Source organism: Saccopteryx bilineata, chromosome 2, assembly GCF_036850765.1.
Source record: "Saccopteryx bilineata isolate mSacBil1 chromosome 2, mSacBil1_pri_phased_curated, whole genome shotgun sequence".
NCBI classification, from domain to species: domain Eukaryota; kingdom Metazoa; phylum Chordata; class Mammalia; order Chiroptera; family Emballonuridae; genus Saccopteryx; species Saccopteryx bilineata.
In genome coordinates this window covers 189,435,141-189,452,121 of record NC_089491.1, presented here as the reverse complement: position 1 = coordinate 189,452,121, position 16,981 = coordinate 189,435,141, and the positions used below count along the sequence as shown (strand labels likewise).

Here is a 16,981-nt window from a genome sequence, read left to right as displayed (position 1 = left end):
TCATAACTGTCCTAGAGCTGATGGCTGTTGGTTGCATCTGACTCTGGCCAGGCTCTGCCCTGGAGCTGCGCACTGTTTCTACCAGCTTGCTGTCCCTGGGCAGAAGGATGCGTGCCACTGTGTGAAGGAACAATGCATATTCATAATTCCAGGAGGAAAATAACTCCCAAGCCTGGAGTCAACTCTCCTCCATTCTTGGGTCAGCTGGCTACTGTGTTTGGCTGAAAAATACTCCCCAAAATATTGATGTCAAATCCCTGGCATCTGCTGAATATAGCACTTTATATGACAAGAGGTGTGGTGACGCTGAGGGTCTTCAGAGGGGAGCTTTCCTGGGTTATCCAGGTAGGCCCTATGCATAGTCATGTGCGTCTCTCTACAAGAAGCACAAGGAGACTGACCAGAGATAGGATGAGGTGATGACATGGTTGAACAGAGAAATGTGGCCATAAGCCAAGGAATGCCTGCGGCCACCAGATGCTGAAAAGAGGAAGGACTGAGTCCTTCCCCAGAGCCTCTGACATCTTGATTTTGGACTTCTGGCCTCCAAACTGCAAGAGAACATATTTCTCATTTTAAGCCACCAAGTTTGTGGTCATTTGTGACAATGGCCTCAAGAAACAATAGAGTTTCATACAGAAAGATTAATACATCAGGTTTGCACTCTAGAAGAGAAAACTGCAAGTTGGGGACTTGTATATCACTGGCATGGCTCCAAGGTGAAAACACCTGCTCTGAGTCCTACTTGTCCAGCTGGAGACAAATGTGAAGGCTCTTCTAATGGCTGGGGGGAGGGGTGAAAGGACCCCGTGCACCACGTTAGCTGGTTCTGGCTGAGCACATCAAGAGTTTGCTCCACAGTCTGTGTTTTTAGTTTTAGAGTAGAGGATAAAATTAACAGTGTTTCTGTCGTTACAAAATCTAGATAAATGTGGCTACCCATTTTCTGAAGGATTCCAAAGAAGGAAACAATAGACCATGGTCTCTACGCTTCCCCCATCCACATCCTTCTCATCTGCGTCCTTGAATTTGCTGCACTCTGAATACACTAAGGGAACTCAACCCCAGTACGATCACTATGCTTGTGGCAAAAGCACACAAATGTGCAGGTGTTTGCCCAGAACCGTTCCTGTCCATTGCATTTGCGGTGGGTGTTGAACTTAGAGGCACTGTTGCCCTCCTTTGATTTAGATCAGGGTCAGCAAATACAGCCTGTGTGCTGTCCACCTGCTATTTTTGTTTGTTTGTTTTTTAATGACAGCTTTGTTGAGATGTGTCACCTCTGTAAAGTGTACCGGTGAATGGCTTTTAGTAGCACAACCATAACCACACTCAATTTTAGAATATTTTCACCACCCCTCCAAACCCATACACGCCCATGAGTAGGAGTACGCCCAGCAACCCCTTCCCTAACCTCCCCCAGGGCCAAGACAGCCACTGACCTACTCTTCATTCCTGCAGACTGGCCCATCGTGGGCATGTCACAGGAACGGAGCTGTAGGTCTTCCATGACCGGCTTAACAATGTTGTCAAGGTTCATCTGTGTTGTAGCATGTATCAGTACTTCACACTTTTTATTGTCAAATAAGATTCTATTGTGTGAATATGCCACATTTTATTTATTATTGTTGGGCATTTGGGTTGTTTCTATTTTTGGTTATTATGAATAATGCTGCTATGAACATTTGTGTACAAGCTTTGTGTGACAGTTTTCATTTCTGTTGTGTGTATACTAAGGCATGGACAGGCTGAGTTACAGAGTCACTCGCGTAACATTTTGAGGAGCTGCTACACTGTTTTCCAAGGTGGCTGTACTAGTTCACTCCTCACCAGCAGTATGGAGGGTTCTGACTTCTCCATATCCTCACCAACAGTGAGCATTTTATCCTAGCTATCCTAGTGGGTATGGAGCGGTATCTCAGTGTGGTTTTGAGGTGCATGTCCCTGATAACCAATGATGACTATTAGGCATCTTTCCATGTGCTCACTGGCCAGGGCCACCTGTTTTTAAAGCTTGTTGGAACACAGCCACGCCTCCTTGCTGACATCCTGGCCTGCTTTCAGAACAGAGAGGCAGAGCTGAGCGGCCATTCCCTCACTGGCCCCTTGAGAAAGTCTGCTGACCGGGGACTAAGATAAAATGGAAGCAGGCTCGGCCTGCAGGAGACAGGCAGGCCCTGGACCAGGACAGGAAAGGCAGGGCAGCTGTGCCCACCGGCACCAGCACTGACCTGGGAGAGACCAGCAGCAAAACCAGCAGAGAGAGCCATGGTGTGTGGCCGGCCGGGGAGTATAGAGCAAGGGCCCGTGTTCTTCTGCTGACAGCATGGATGCTGGCACTGGATGGAAGGAGGGTGCCCGGATCAAACAGGAAGCAAGCCCTCAAGGGCTGCACCTCAGGGCGGCGTGTCTTAGGACTGGAAGCAGCACTGGGACCCCTTACAGACACCGCCGGCCTGGGGGTAACAGTGGGCTTGGACTCCATCCCACCCCGCAGCATGTCTGAGGCTCGCTCTGTTCATGCTGGTGGTCAGTCTCCTTTCCCATGATGCACTGTGCTCCATGGGTTTGCCTGGCCTGACACTGTGCTGGGATTGTCTGCATATTTTCTCTTAAACCTTCCTTCCCAGAGTGTAGTGCTCACCTGTCCACTTTCATGTCCTCCTCCTTACCCTTTGTGTGTGTGGGGGGGAGGTATTTTTCTGTGATACCGGAACACTACGGTTCAGGAGGGCAACCAGCTCTCAGCTATCTGCATTAAACTATCTTTCCAGCATCATCTTCATTCCCCACCACTGCCCATGGGGAAGACCCCCAGCTCCCTTACTCAATCTCCAGCGAGGCCTTGGGCTTGCTTTCGGTCCAGGTGAAGCGCTTCAGCAAAGGGGTGGCCAGCAGAGTGCTCCTGTCTGCCCGGTAGTCCTGAAGGGGAGGAGAAAGAAGGTGACGCTTCTTGCTGGACCCAGAATGGTCCAGGTGAGGTCAGGGGGAGGGGTGCACGTCTCGAGCCAATCCAGGCTCTGCCCTCACCGTCCACAACCCTGCCCGTGAAAACTAAGCATGTTCTTCATATTGGTAAGGCTAAACTTTGTCAGTTGCAATAAATGCCTATTCCCAATGGCTCTGAGGCCCTCTTCTTGAAAGGTGGAGAAAACAAGTCAAAAGGGGGAAACTGCAAGTAACATGAGCATTTTTTATAGTAAACTTTTATGCAAATTGTCGCATAAATATTCTAAAACTAATTCCGGCAGGTGCCAATTGGCTATGAGAATGCTGCTATAGTTGGTGGCCATGATAGGCAGAAATGCTGAGAGATTATAAGGACATGGTTTAATTTTTCCTTGATTCTGTGAAACTTTCAGGCCCTACTGGGTCATGGTCTCCAGAGCTCTGTCTTTTTGTCGGGTCATCCTCAGCACTGAGTGCACATGGCCTCCCCGTCGCTCTGCTAACATACCATGTCCAGCAGGTGAGCCCGCCACCCTCTGAAGCTGTTACTGGACTGTGTGCATGCCCTTAGTTTTCAGTGAGCAGGCCTGAGCCCGCGAAGAGGCCTCGTAAGCCCCTATATGAGGGCGGGGAGGGAAGGCTGACAGAAATCCTCCGTGTTTGTTCAGTATCATTCTTTGGACCTAAGCTAAGCAGCAAAACAAAATTTCTAGCTATTTGACATTTGTATTCTGGATTTATTTGTAATGTTCAAACCATCTTTTCCTCTTTATCTGGTGTGTTTAAAGAGGATTTAGTGGGTTTTTTATGGTAACTGTGCCACACTGTTGTGGTCATTACCTTCACACTGCCATTGGTTTTCCAACCCTTTGTGATCCATGGCCATCACCAGCACATGAGTCCCCTGGGGACCTGTGACGGTGCAGAGACTAACTGGGTGAGGGTGGGCGGGTCCCGGGGGGCGGCATTTCCAGTCCACTTAGTGGCAACAGAGCATGTCTGGAGACCACACTAGGGGCAGAAGGGCCTGCGATGCCAGGGCCCTCGCCTGGCACTCCCTTTCCACCCGATCCCCTCAGCCCCAGGTCCCAGGGCTTAAAGAGACAGCTGGTGAATCCTCGTGTGTGCCTGGCTGCATGGATTGCTCCTCCCAGTGTGGCTGGGTAGGAACATGGCTGTCAGCCTCTAGAAACTTAGTGGGAAGGAGCAGAGGCCCAGACAGACTTCTTCCGGGATCTCAGGCTGCTCCAAAGAGGGTGTGCTCTGCCACATCACAAAGTCCCAGCCTTCCCAGCTTTGAGGCCCTCTACATCTACACTTCTGAGAATGGGGCTCCCCCACTGGCAGCCCGGAAGCTCACACACACACAGGAAGTTTCCTGAGGGACTAAATTCTGATGAGGCAAGGACTCGGACCCCAGAGTAAATTCTGGATCATCTTCAAACTATGCAATGTGTTATTGTCAATCCCCCCGAAATGGTCACTTCAGCCACTACTCGTTACTGGCCCACACTCACTGAGAGCCCCAGACCACTGGGGCTTGTGTTTGGATGGAGTCTGGCAAAGGGTCTTCCAGGATGCACTGAGCAGGTTCATTTCATTACTTACCTCAAGCATGGAAGCAACATTTGGTGAAAGTTCTTCAAAGGTTTTGATTCTTTCCAGGCTCATGAAATTGAAAGCATTTACATATCTAATGAAGAAGCAGAAAGAATAATCAAGACTGAAGAATGCATCCAGCTTTGACTAGTCAGGAGACCATGTGAACCACATCCCAGCAGAGACGAACCGAAATACCCTAAGGACTCTCTTCCTGAGACCGAAGCTCTCTGAGGGGTCCTGACAGTGATGCACTTCCTCCTGAGGTTGTTGATCCCCACATCACAGTTCTGAGCAGTTCCCAGGGGGACGTGAGAGACCAGTAGTTGTTAGGCCTCTGGCCCCTTGTGGAATCAGAAATTGTCAGGCCTAAAAAGGGACCTGAGTCATCATCTACCCTCCATTACAAAGGTGAGGAAACAACACACAGAGACGTGATAGACTGTATCAAGTGGCTGCCTACTTCTAAAGGATGTGAGGGAACAAAAGAAATGGACTAGGAAGGTCACACGGCTGAATTAATAGCATAATTGAGCACTAGAGCTAGTCTTGCATATTCTGTTCTGCGGTTACAGGTTGGGAGAAATGAGTAATACTTGTGTGATTTCCCTATAACTACCTCGTGACCATTTGTTGGTGATCCATTAGGAAGGAATGTCACAGCACCGTATGGCTGCTTATAAGACAAGTTCACCTAGTGACTGGCTTTCTCAGTCCAATTCCCTGTCACTGTCTGCAAGGCCCAGTTTCTTAGGTAAGCTCTCTGTTGGGCCTGAGACTAAACAACATACTGGATGGGCCCAAATAATTGTGGCATGCTCCCCTCTCCCATCTCTGACCCAATCAGACCCTGCCAATTTATTTAATCCAAGCTAGTTTCCCCATCCTTAAAAAATGGATGATCCTCTTTCAGCTCCTTGGGCTACTGTGAAATAGGAGCACTGCCACTGACCTGTCAGCCACGACCACCAAGCTGGACTGGCCGCTGGGCGTCCAGGCTGCCAATCTTTTCAGACTACAGCTCTTCCCAGTGCCTTCCCTGGTCACCTGCCAAGTTTGGCTGGACTGACATCAGAGTCCTAGCATAGTGTCTACTGCAGGTAAAGATGCTGGAAGGCCCACAAGATAGAGTCCTGACCGCATGGGAGGGAGTGTCAGAGCCCCTGGGTTAGAAGCTCTTCTGTCACGTTTCTAAGCACACAATTTTGGTAAGCTATTCTCCATAGTCTTAATATCTTCAACTGTATAACATGAATAATAATATCTCCTGCATACAACTGTTCTGAGCATCAAAGAAATTGATATATGTAAAGCCTAGCACAGTGCCAGTCCACACACAGCATGCCTCTGTGTGACCATGTAATGAATTTGTATGATACACGTATAACCATTAGATACATGTGTAATCATTAGTACTAATGTGTGATACATGTGTAGCAATTAGTAACTACATGTACGACATGTGTAACTGTTAGTACTAAACATGTGTGATGCACATGTAACCACCTACTCAGTGCCCAGTGGTGGCTCTCAAACGTTTCTTCCCTTATCCCTTTCTCCAATTTCCTCTGCAGTAATGAGAGAAGAAAAAATTCAGTGTTTGTTTAATTATATCTAAGACCTCATGGAAAAAGTGTCATTGGGGGAAAAAAGATGGAGTAATTATTCTAGAGTAAGATAGACTAAGGGAACTGAAGGAAATGCAATGTGTTATTCTTAATTGGATACTGCTTTTTAAAATAAGGTATAAAGAACATTAGAAGAAATTTGAATATTATCAATTGCTTTAGTGTGATCATTTTGGTGTGGTTACACAGGAGAATGCCCTCACAAGGTAAGGTTTAGACAAAGTGTCACAACAGCTTAAACCTTCTTTCAAATGCTTTAGCAAAAAGGAGACACATACACACAGACTGTGCACAGATATACAGATACAAACAAAACGGCCTGTTAACTACGGTTGAATTTAAGAGGTGTGATTTTTTGTTTATTTGAAAATATTGTAAAGTTGGGGAAAGAAAGAAATCTTACCTGACATTATCAGAACTTCCTGCATTATACCTTGGAGCTGAAATATCTTCCTTGAAGAAGTCTTCAGGGAAGGCAGGAGTTGAGTATGTGAATGTACTACCTCCCGTCAGCATGGCATTTAGTGGGATGTAGTCTTTACCATCCTAGAACACCAAAGATAGAGCTCTAAGAGCAGAAATTTCACTTCAAAGTATATCTGTGAAACATTGTGTCAACTTATCCACTTCAGCTGTATCATTTCCACAATCTTAGTTGTGTTTTGGAAACATAATTCTGTGAAAGATAATTGTGCATTCATGTACACACACACATATTTTTACAGCTCATCTCAGCAATTAATAGCTATTAAAACAACAAATAGAGGGGGTTCCAAGATGGCCACAGAGTAGGCAGAGGCTCCAACTCCCACTTACCAGAACCAAGGTGGATTACAACTTAAATCTGAGAACACTCATCGTGAATGACAAACTCTGGACTAAACTAAGAGGATTCTACAGCCAAGGACCACCAAAGAACCCACACTGAGACTGGTAGGAAAGGTGGAGACGTGGAAAAGTCTGCCCCGTTCCCAGAGTGAGCAGCGCCCGGGAGGGACTTTTGCGACAGGGAGGGCTGTCCAGTGAGTTGTAGGTCCTTATCCCCAAAACCAGAATCCCAACCTAAAGCCCTGGAGCCTGGAAGGGGCTGATGGACTATATTTGGCTGAGAAAAAAAGCCTAGACATGGTTTGAGAGAAGGAGGCAGGACTCTCTGACCCAGGCTCTGTATTAAAGGAACTGCACGGAGAGCCTCGCTCACAGCCACTTTCCTGGAGCTCCAGGAGGACACCCTAAACCCTGGGCTGAGTCACTCCCCAAATCTAAAGTGAACATTTTTCCTAGGAACAGCATCACCAGCAAAGGAAAGAAAGTGCCCCATCCCCCGGAGGCTCCCCTACCCTAGCTAGAACAAAGGTGCTTAGAGCCAGGTGCCATGTTAAGGACACATAGGGAGTGCAGAGGTCTAAGCTATACCACCCACTGCATTGCTGAGTGCTCGCCTGGGGCAGACAGGCCAGAGGCAGCAGGGTGCAGCTGTGGAGGTTCAAGCAAGAACACGTACAAGCCGACCTGCGGAACCAGGAACTGCCACTGCAGCTGTGAGAAGTCTGGGCACATACACAGCCCTGCTTGCTGAGTGGCCGGCCCTTGGCGGGGGCGGAGGCCAAGCATCAGCAGAAGGGGAAGGTGCGGGGGCACACATGAGCCTGCCAGTGAGGGCAGAAGTCACGCCAGCTGCTGTAGGGATCTGGGCGGCAAGCAAAACTGCCCAGGGCAAGACACACCCTCTGCAGTGATCCGAGCTGGTGCACGCGACCCCCTGAGGTGGCTGCTGAGATCTGAGCTGACCGAGGCAGCCCCAGAAGTGGTCCAAACGAGCACGCGGGAACACGTGAGCCCAACCAAAGCAGCAGCAGCTGTGGAGGTAGGCTGGTGCCAGCAGCACCTAAGTCTAAAAGCCCTGGGCAGCAACAGTGGCAGTGGCCTGGTAGACAGACCACACAACAGGAGCACAGGGGCCACACCCACTGGACCCCTAAAACTACACACTACTGAGTGCTGAAAAAGAACAAAAAGCAAAATAAAAGAAAATAAAATAAGTAAATAAAATGTCTGGATAGAATGACACTTGAGGATAAGGAGTAGGCCATATCTAATACTTACTGTACCTAATCACTGAATTACAGGTACTGAGCCCAACAAGTAGACAGCAATAGGAGGCAACAGAAAGTGGACTTTAGGGGTACTTGAACTTTTAAAGGAACTTCTCCCAGGCCAAGGGTAGATAAAAGCAAGCCTAGGAGTACAGCTGATAATTACAATGGCACCTGGACCCAGCAGAGGCAGCCACAAGATCTGGATAACCTGTAGGTCCCAAAAGGTGGATAAAAACCAGTCATAGGCAGTGACCCCCACTGATCTGCACCAGGCCCCAGCCAGGAAGGTCCAGGGCAACACAGACACAATGGGAAAACAGAGAAGTGCAATCCAAATGAATCAGCAAGAGAATCCCCCAGAAAATGAACCGAGTGAGATGGAAATAAGCAAACTACTGTATGCAGAGCTTAAAATAATGATTATTAAAATGCTGAAAGACATTAGAACAACAATGGATGGACACAGTGAGCACATAAATAAAGAGATAACAAGCATCAAAAAGGACATTGAAATAATAAAGAAGAACCAGTCAGAAATGACAAATACAATATCAGAAATGAAGACTACACTAGAAGGAATTAAAAGCAGGCTGGATGAAGCAGAGGATCCAATCAGTGATTTAGAAGACAAGATAAACAAAAACACGGAAGTGGAGCAGCAAAAAGAAAAGACACTGAAAAAATCAGAGGAAACTCTAAGAGAACTCTGTGACAACCTAAAGAAAAACAACATCCGCATCATAGGAGTTCCTGAAGAAGAAGAGAAAGAACAAGGGATAGAGACCTTGTTCAATCAAATTATAGCTGAAAAATTCCCTAAATTGATTCAGGAAAAAGTCACAGAAGTTTAAGAAGCACAGAGAATTCCATTAAATAGAAACCCAAAGAAATCCACACCAAGACACATCATAATTAAAATACCAAAGCTAAGAGATAAAGAGAAAAAAAAATTCATGCAAATGGAAATGAAAAAAAAGCTGGGGTAGCAATACTTATATCAGACAAAATGGACTTAAAGAGATAAAGAAGGTCACTACATAATGATAAAGGGAGCAATCTAACAGGAAGATATAACCATTATAAATATCTATGCACCTAATATAGGAGCACCTAAATATATAAAGCAGACTTTGATGGATATAAAGGGTGAGATCAACAGCAATACTATAGTAGTAGGGATTTCAATACCCCAATAACATCACTAGATAGATCCTCAAGAAAGAAAATTAACAAAGAAACAGCAGACTTAAAGGACATACTAGATCAACTGGATTTAATAGATATCTTCAGCCTGACCAAGCGGTGGCGCAGTGGATAGAGCATTGGACTGGAATGCAGAGGACCCAGGTTTGAGACCCCAAGGTCCCCAGCTTGAGTGCAGACTCATCTGGCTTGAGCAAAGCTCACAAGCTTGGACCCAAGGTCGCTGGCTCAAGCAAGGGGTTACTCAGTCTGCTGAAGGCCCACGGTCAAGGCACATATGAGAAAGTAATCAATGAACAACTAAGATGTCGCAATGAAAAACTAATGATTGATGCTCCTCATCTCTCTTTGTTCCTGTCTGTCTGTCCCTATCTATCCGTCTCTCTGACTCTCTCTCTGTCTCTGTAAAAAAAAAAAAAAGATATTTTCAGAACCATTCACCCTAAAGCAGCAGAATATACATTCTTTTCAAGTGCTCATGGTATATTCTCTAGGATACACCACATGTCAGGACACAAAATGAGTCTCAATAAATTTAAGATGAAGATCATACCAAGCATCTTCTCTAATCACAACGGCATAAAACTAGAAATCAACCACAACAGAAAAACTGAAAAATACTCAAACACTTGGAAACTAAATAGCATGTTATTAAATAATGAATGGGTTAACAATGAGATCAAAAAAGAAATAAAGAAATTCCTAGAAACAAATGATAATGAGCATAAAACAACTCAAAATTTATGGGACACAGCCAAAGCAATCCTGAGAGGGAAGTTCATAGCACTACAGACATACATTAAGAAGCTTGAAAAAGCTCAAATAAACAACCTAACTCTGCATCTAAAAGAACTAGAAAAAGAACAGCAAGTAAAGCCCAGAGCTAGTAGAAGGAAGAAAATAATAAAGATCAGAGCAGAAATAAATGACATAGAAGCTAAAGAAACAATACAGAGGATCAACAAAACCAAGAGCTGTTTCTTTGAAAGGGTAAATAAACAAGACTGATGAACTTTTATCCAGACTCACCAAGAAAAAAAGAGAGAAGACCCAAATAAATAAAATTAGAAATGAGAGTGGAGAAATAACTACTGACACACAGAAATACAAAATATTGTGAGAAAATACTATGAAGAACTGTATGCCAAAAAATTAAACAACCTAGGTGAAATGGAGAAATTCCTTGAAACATATAATCTTTCAAAATTCAATCTGGAAGAATCAGAAAACCTAAACAGACCGATTACAACAAATGAGATCGAAACAGTTATCAAACAACTCCCAACAAACAAAAGCCCTGGGCCAGATGGCTTCACTAGTGAATTCTACCAAATATTCAAAGAACTAACTCCTATCCTTCTCAAGCTATTTCAAAAAATTCAAGAGGAAGGAAGACTTCCAAGCTCCTTTTATGAGACGAGCATAATTCTGATTCCAAAACCAGGAAAAGAAGTATAACTATCATTATTTGAAGATAATATGATACTGTATATAGAAAACTCTAAAGTTTCAGTCAAAAAACTACTGGACCTGATAAATGAATTCAGCAAGCTGGCAGGGTATAAAATTAATACACAGAAATCAGAGGCATTTTTATACACCAACAATGAACTGTCAGAAAGAGAAATTAAGGAAACAATCCCCTTCACTACTGCAAAAAAAAAAAAAAAAAAAAAAAAGTACCTAGGAGTATATTTAACCAAGGAGGTTAAAGACTTGTACTCAGAAAATTATAAAACATTGATAAAAGAAATCAAGGAAGATACAAACAAGTGGAAGCATATCCCATGCTCATGGTTAGGAAGAATAAACATCATCAAAATATCTATACTACCCAAAGCAATTTATAAATTCAATGTGATACCAATTAAAATACCAATGACAGGCCCTGGCCGGTTGGCTCAGCTGTAGAGCGTCGGCTTGGCATGCAGGAGTCCCGGGTTCGATTCCCGGTCAGGGCACACAGGAGAAGCACCCATCTGCTTCTCCACCCCTCCCCCTCTCCTTCCTCTCTGTCTCTCTCTTCCCCTCCCGCAGCCAAGGCTCCATTGGAGCAAAGATGGCCCGGGCACTGAGGACAGCTCTGTGGCCTCTGCCTCAGGTGCTAGAATGGCTCTGGGTGCAACAGAGCGACGCCCCAGAGGGGCAGAGCATCGCCCCCTGGTGGGCATGCCAGGTGGATCCCGGTTGGGCACATGCGGGAGTCTGTCTGACTGCCTCCCCGTTTCCAGCTTCGGAAAAATGAAAAAAAAATACCAATGACATACTTTAAAGATATAGATCATATATTCCAAAAATTTATATGGAACCAAAAAAGAACACAAATAGCCTCAGCAGTATTGAAAAGGAAGAATAAAGTGGGAGGTATCACACACTTCCTGATATCAAGTTATACTACAAGGCCATTCTACTCAAAACAGCTTGGTACTGGCATAAGAACAGGCATACAGATCAATGGAACAGAACAGAGAACCCAGAAATAAACCCACACCTTTATGGACAACTGATATTTGACAAAGGAGATAAGAGCATACAGTGGAGTAAAGACAGTCTCTTTAATAAATGGTGTTGGGAAAACTGGACAGCTACCTGCAAAAAAATGACACTAGACCACCAACTTACACCATTCACAAAAATAAACTCAAAATGGATAAAAGACTTAAATGTAAGCCGTGAAACCATAAGTATCTTAGAAGAAAACTTAGGCAATAAGCTCACCGACATCTATCGCAGCAACATATTTGCTAATTTATCTCCACGGGCAAGTGAAATAAAGGACAGGATAAACAAATGGGACTATATCAAACTAAAAAGATTTTGCACAGCTAAAGACAATAAGAACAGAATAAAAAGACAAACTACACAATGGGAGAACATATTCAACAATATGTCTGATAAGGGATTAAAAACCAAAATTTATAAAGAACATGTAAACTCAACACCAGGAAGATAAACAAATCCAATCAAAAATGGACAAAAGAAATGAATAGACACTTCTCCAAAGTGGACATACAGATGGTCAATAGGCAGATGAAAAAATGTTCAACTTCACTAATCATTAGAGAAATGCAAATTAAAACCACAATGAGATACCACCTCACACCAGTCAGAATGGCGCTCATCAACACAATAGGTGCTGGCAAGAATGTGGAGAAAGGGGAACCCTCCTGCACTGCTAGTGGGAATGCGGACTGGTGCATCCACTGTGGAAAATAATATGGAGATTCCTCAAAAAATTAAAAATGGAACTGTCTTTTGACCCAGCCGTCCCACTTTTAGGAATATACCCTAAGAACACCATATCGCCAATTCAAAAAAAGAAATGCACCCCCATGTTTATGGCAGCATTGTTCACAATAGCGAAGATCTGAAAACAGCCAATGTGTCCATCAGTGGACGAGTGGATTAAAAAGCAGTGGTACATATATACAATGGAATACTATGGGGCCATGAAAAAGAAGGAAATGTTACCTTTTGCAACAACATGGATGGACCTGGAAACTATTGTGTTAAGTGAAATAAGCCAGGCAGAGAAAGAGAAATATCATATGACCTCACTCTTTTGAGGAATCCAATGAACAATGTGAACTGAGGAACAGAATTAAACCTGAAGGGAAGGGGAGAGGGCACCATGGGGGGCGGTAAGGGAGATGTTGAGGGGAATATGGGGGAGGGGGGGATTGCATTCAGGGAGACACTAGAATCTATGTAAACACAATAAAAAATAACAAAACTCTCTTGAGTTGCACTCAAAGGCATCTGGTTTCAGATATTCTAGATTCATTTAGCTTTACCTGTTGTACATTTGCTTGAAGTAAATCACCTAGTTTTTCCACGAGTTCTGCAAACTTTGGCCTTTCTTTGGGATCCCTGTGCCAGCAGTCCAGCATGATCTGGTAGCTGTTGGGGGAAAGCACAGCAGAAATGGCTGGAGAGCAGCAGGGACCACATGGATCCCCTACACACCATACCGGCCAAGTGATGGGTCTTGTCATACATATAAAGGTTGTGCTTTTTTGTGTGATATTTATCTTTATTTGTACATTTGGGTATGCAGCATCAAAAATGGCTGTTTGGGCCAGGTCCTGTTGGTAGTGGAAAGTATGTCTACAAAGGCAGACCAGTGAACTACCCTCCAGAGCCCACCAAGACCCAAGTTCTTTGGAGTGCTTTGGTATTGGCACAGTGGGAGGACGTTCCATGAAAAAAGCAGAGCTATTTGGAAAGAAAAAACCATGTCACTAGCAGTGAGATCCCCCCACTGCCAAGAGCAGAGCAGTGTCCTTAAAGGTGGAAAGTTAACATTGACACAAACATCAACAGGTGAATAGTTTGCAGGGATCGTTATATTCTCGAGCTGTAACAGAGGTTAGCTTGGACTTCTTAATAAGCATGTGGAATTTCCAAGTCCTCCGAGTTCCAGTGGAGACCGATGGAGAAGGCCCTGTGTACAGGATTCATGTCACTTCCAAAAGGTGGCCTTCCACATTGGATGTTTCCCTAGGCTGTGTGCAAGCTCGTTGCATGTGGCTGACCCTCCCTGCCTTCAGCATTTCAAAGCTGCCATTACAAACTGGCTTCCTACTACTCAAGGTGAAAAGTACAGACTGGGCTTCTGGACGTGAGAACATTTGTCTTAATATTACAGAAGCTGACTCCTTCCTGGGATTAAATGTCAGCAGGTTCCTCTGATCCTTCTCCTCTGACAGCTCAGCAGTAAGGGTACTGGGCTCCTCTGCTGGTTGTGTCGGAGGAAGCACAGTCCTCTCCCTGTCTGTCTCTGCAAACACGGACCGGCGGTCCTCACATACTGGCTGAGGCCTATCCTCTGGGCTCTGCCCTCTTCAAAGCATGTTTATTGTAGCAATCTCCTCTGGGGGGAGGTCGTCTGGACTAGAGAGGACTCTGACTGAGAAGGACCAAAATCTGGATGGGCTCAGAAGTTGGAACTGGGCAGGGACTTCATTACCACACGCCTTATGTAACCCAGGGCCTGGCAAATAAGTACTCATAAGAGATTGGCTGAAGCAAGTCACTGGTGTCTGGGAGAGAGAGCACATGAGCCACTGCAGTGCTGCTCTGCCCGCCACTTCCTGGCTGTGCGCTTTCATGTTGCACCAACAGCTCCAGTGTCTCTTACGGACAGCCATCCATATTTGGTTCCGAAGTATATGAAACAGTTGATAAAGACAGTAAGAGTATAGGATGGTTAAACAGAGAGAAAAAACTATCAGGGGGGGAAAGTATAATAAAGATTAGAAAGGTGGAACTACGGGCCAAGTTAACATGCAAAGTTGATATCCTGATTCCCAGGCAGCTGGCAAAAAGGCACAATTAAAAAAAAATTTTTTTTAAAGGGCACAATTACATGATGCAAGTAAGCCAGGAGTTCAAAACCAGCCAGTCACTTGGAAGAAGCATGGCCATTCCTAGAACTGCAATCTCAAAAGAGGCTCTCCTAGAAGCTTCTCAGTATCATTACCATGTAGGTAACAGTGACTTTGCGGGACTGTCTTGTACATTATCTTTTAATGTTGGCCAAAGCATTAATAGCAAAAAGTACCATGCAATAAAAATAATTCTGAGAAGCAGAGCAATGTGGCCAGGTGTATATGTCCTAAGGTTCTTATTTAACTCAAGGATACAATTCTAGGTGCCCAGACACTCTGCATGGGAACCAGTCTTTAAAAGCAACCTCTCCCCACAGTTGGATACTGAGGTTCGACTTTCTGACAAGTGCCCAGTAAGCAGATGTCCAAAGTCTCTGAGAAAGGGATCAGAGCTCACCAAGATCACTTGTCTGAATTGCCACCTCTCCTATATTTGTCTGAACCTATCAGCTAAGACTCTCCTCAGACGAGGACTCTGGTCCCCTCCCACCCCTATCTTTCCTCTCTGGACCTACTCTGCCTAGCTCCCAAGGGGTGTAGTGGCTCAGCTGGTTACAAGAGCTGTGGGAGCCCTTTGGTGAGTGTGATGTGTAGGCCCACGCTAGGCACCATGCACTGGGACTTGAGTATGGCAGGAGACTGGAGGAGGAGGGAGCTCTAACTCTGGGTGACACAGGACAGGGCTGCAGTGCTCAAGGTCTCTAACTGTCCCCAACCAGCAGAGTGAGGGCTCAGGGCATTCATTCAGGCAACCTGGACCAGCCTCCTGTGACCAAAGGTGTGAAGTAGTATAAGATAGCCCGTCCACACAATCCTGTGTAAATCTCATTTGTAAGTTTACAAATTTTACTAATTTGTTAAGATAGGTACAAATATGTACACGACAGAGATGGGTGGTCACTAGACAGAAAGTCAGCTCCCTTACCCCAAGGCCATGGGCGATGGTGGAGGCTAGTCTCCTCCCACCTGACACAGTCAAGCCTAACTGGTCAGAGGCCCGGCTCCCCTCAGCAGCATCCCATCATGCCAGGCGATAGCTGCCTGAGACGTGGCCGTAAGCAGGCCTCTGGTCCAACATGCTGAACCTAGAAAGAAGGACCACCTACAACTACTGCTGCTCTGTATTTTGATTCTTGGTTTCTGATTTCCAGTTTCCACTTCTCATCTAAAAACCAATGCAAATTTTCTCAGCAAACACCAAAGGAAAAGGAAATAAAAATTAACTGCTTGTTTCCTTATTGAAAGACAGCTGATTGAACAGGCACTGGGCAGAAAACCAAGGACCAGCATTGTACAGTCTGACATCGCTAAGTAAAGAGGTTTAATAAAGTAAAGGGACACCAGCTGCACCCAACCCAATAGCCCTTCTTGGAATAAGCTGGGGGAAGGGGCCTATGGGAGGAGCTTCCTGTCTGAGCTGTCACTCACGCTCCCAAGTGCATGCCACCTGGCCACGTTCAGGTCACTGAACCCCAGTTCTGGAAGCTGCACTTCGTACTTGACCTGGCAGCTTTCAAATGCTTGAGAATGGCTGAAGATCTGATTTCTAGCCTTCTGAAACAACATTTCATGAAGCTGCTTCTTACTTTTTATAATCTTGGGGAAAAAAACCCTAGAATTAAGAAATGACCCTTCAGGTCCTGGCCGGCTAGCTCAGGGGTAGTGTTGGCCTGGTGTGTGGAAGTCCCGGGTTTGATTCCCGGCCAGGGCACACAGGAGAAGCACCCATCTGCTTCTCCACACCTCCCCCTTTTCTTTCTTTCTTTCTTTCTTTCTTTCTTTCTTTCTTTCTTTCTTTCTTTCTCTCTCTCTCTCTCTCTCTCTCTCTCTCTCTCTCTCTCTCTCTCTCTTTCTCTTCCCCTCACACAGCCATGGCCAATTGGTTTGAGTGTATCAGCTCCAGGTGCTGAGGATGGCTCCATGGAGCTTCTACCTCAGGCACTAAAAATAGCTCGGTTATAAGCATGGCTCCAGACAGGCAGAGCATTGGCCCCAGATGGGGGTTGCTGGGTGGATCCCAGTTGGGGCGCATGCGGGAGTCTGTCTCTCTATCTCCTTCCTCTCACTTGGAAAAGAAGAAGAAGAAGAAAAAAAGAAATGATCCTTCCTATGG

The 16,981-nt window shown here is 45.3% G+C and overlaps 1 protein-coding gene across 3 annotated transcripts in view; it reads right to left on the bottom strand.

The window, feature by feature from the left end:
• FLT1 (fms related receptor tyrosine kinase 1) overlaps positions 1-16,981 on the bottom strand; it is a 314,728-nt gene that overhangs the window by 73,407 nt on the left and 224,340 nt on the right. For all 3 annotated transcript variants that reach the window (XM_066258944.1, XM_066258943.1, XM_066258945.1), the window contains 4 exons: positions 13,273-13,378; positions 6,580-6,722; positions 4,558-4,642; positions 2,828-2,922 (listed from right to left, as the gene is read on the bottom strand). In XM_066258944.1, coding sequence (XP_066115041.1) covers positions 2,828-2,922; positions 4,558-4,642; positions 6,580-6,722; positions 13,273-13,378 — 429 coding nt within the window. The remainder of the gene's footprint in view (positions 1-2,827; positions 2,923-4,557; positions 4,643-6,579; positions 6,723-13,272; positions 13,379-16,981) is intronic.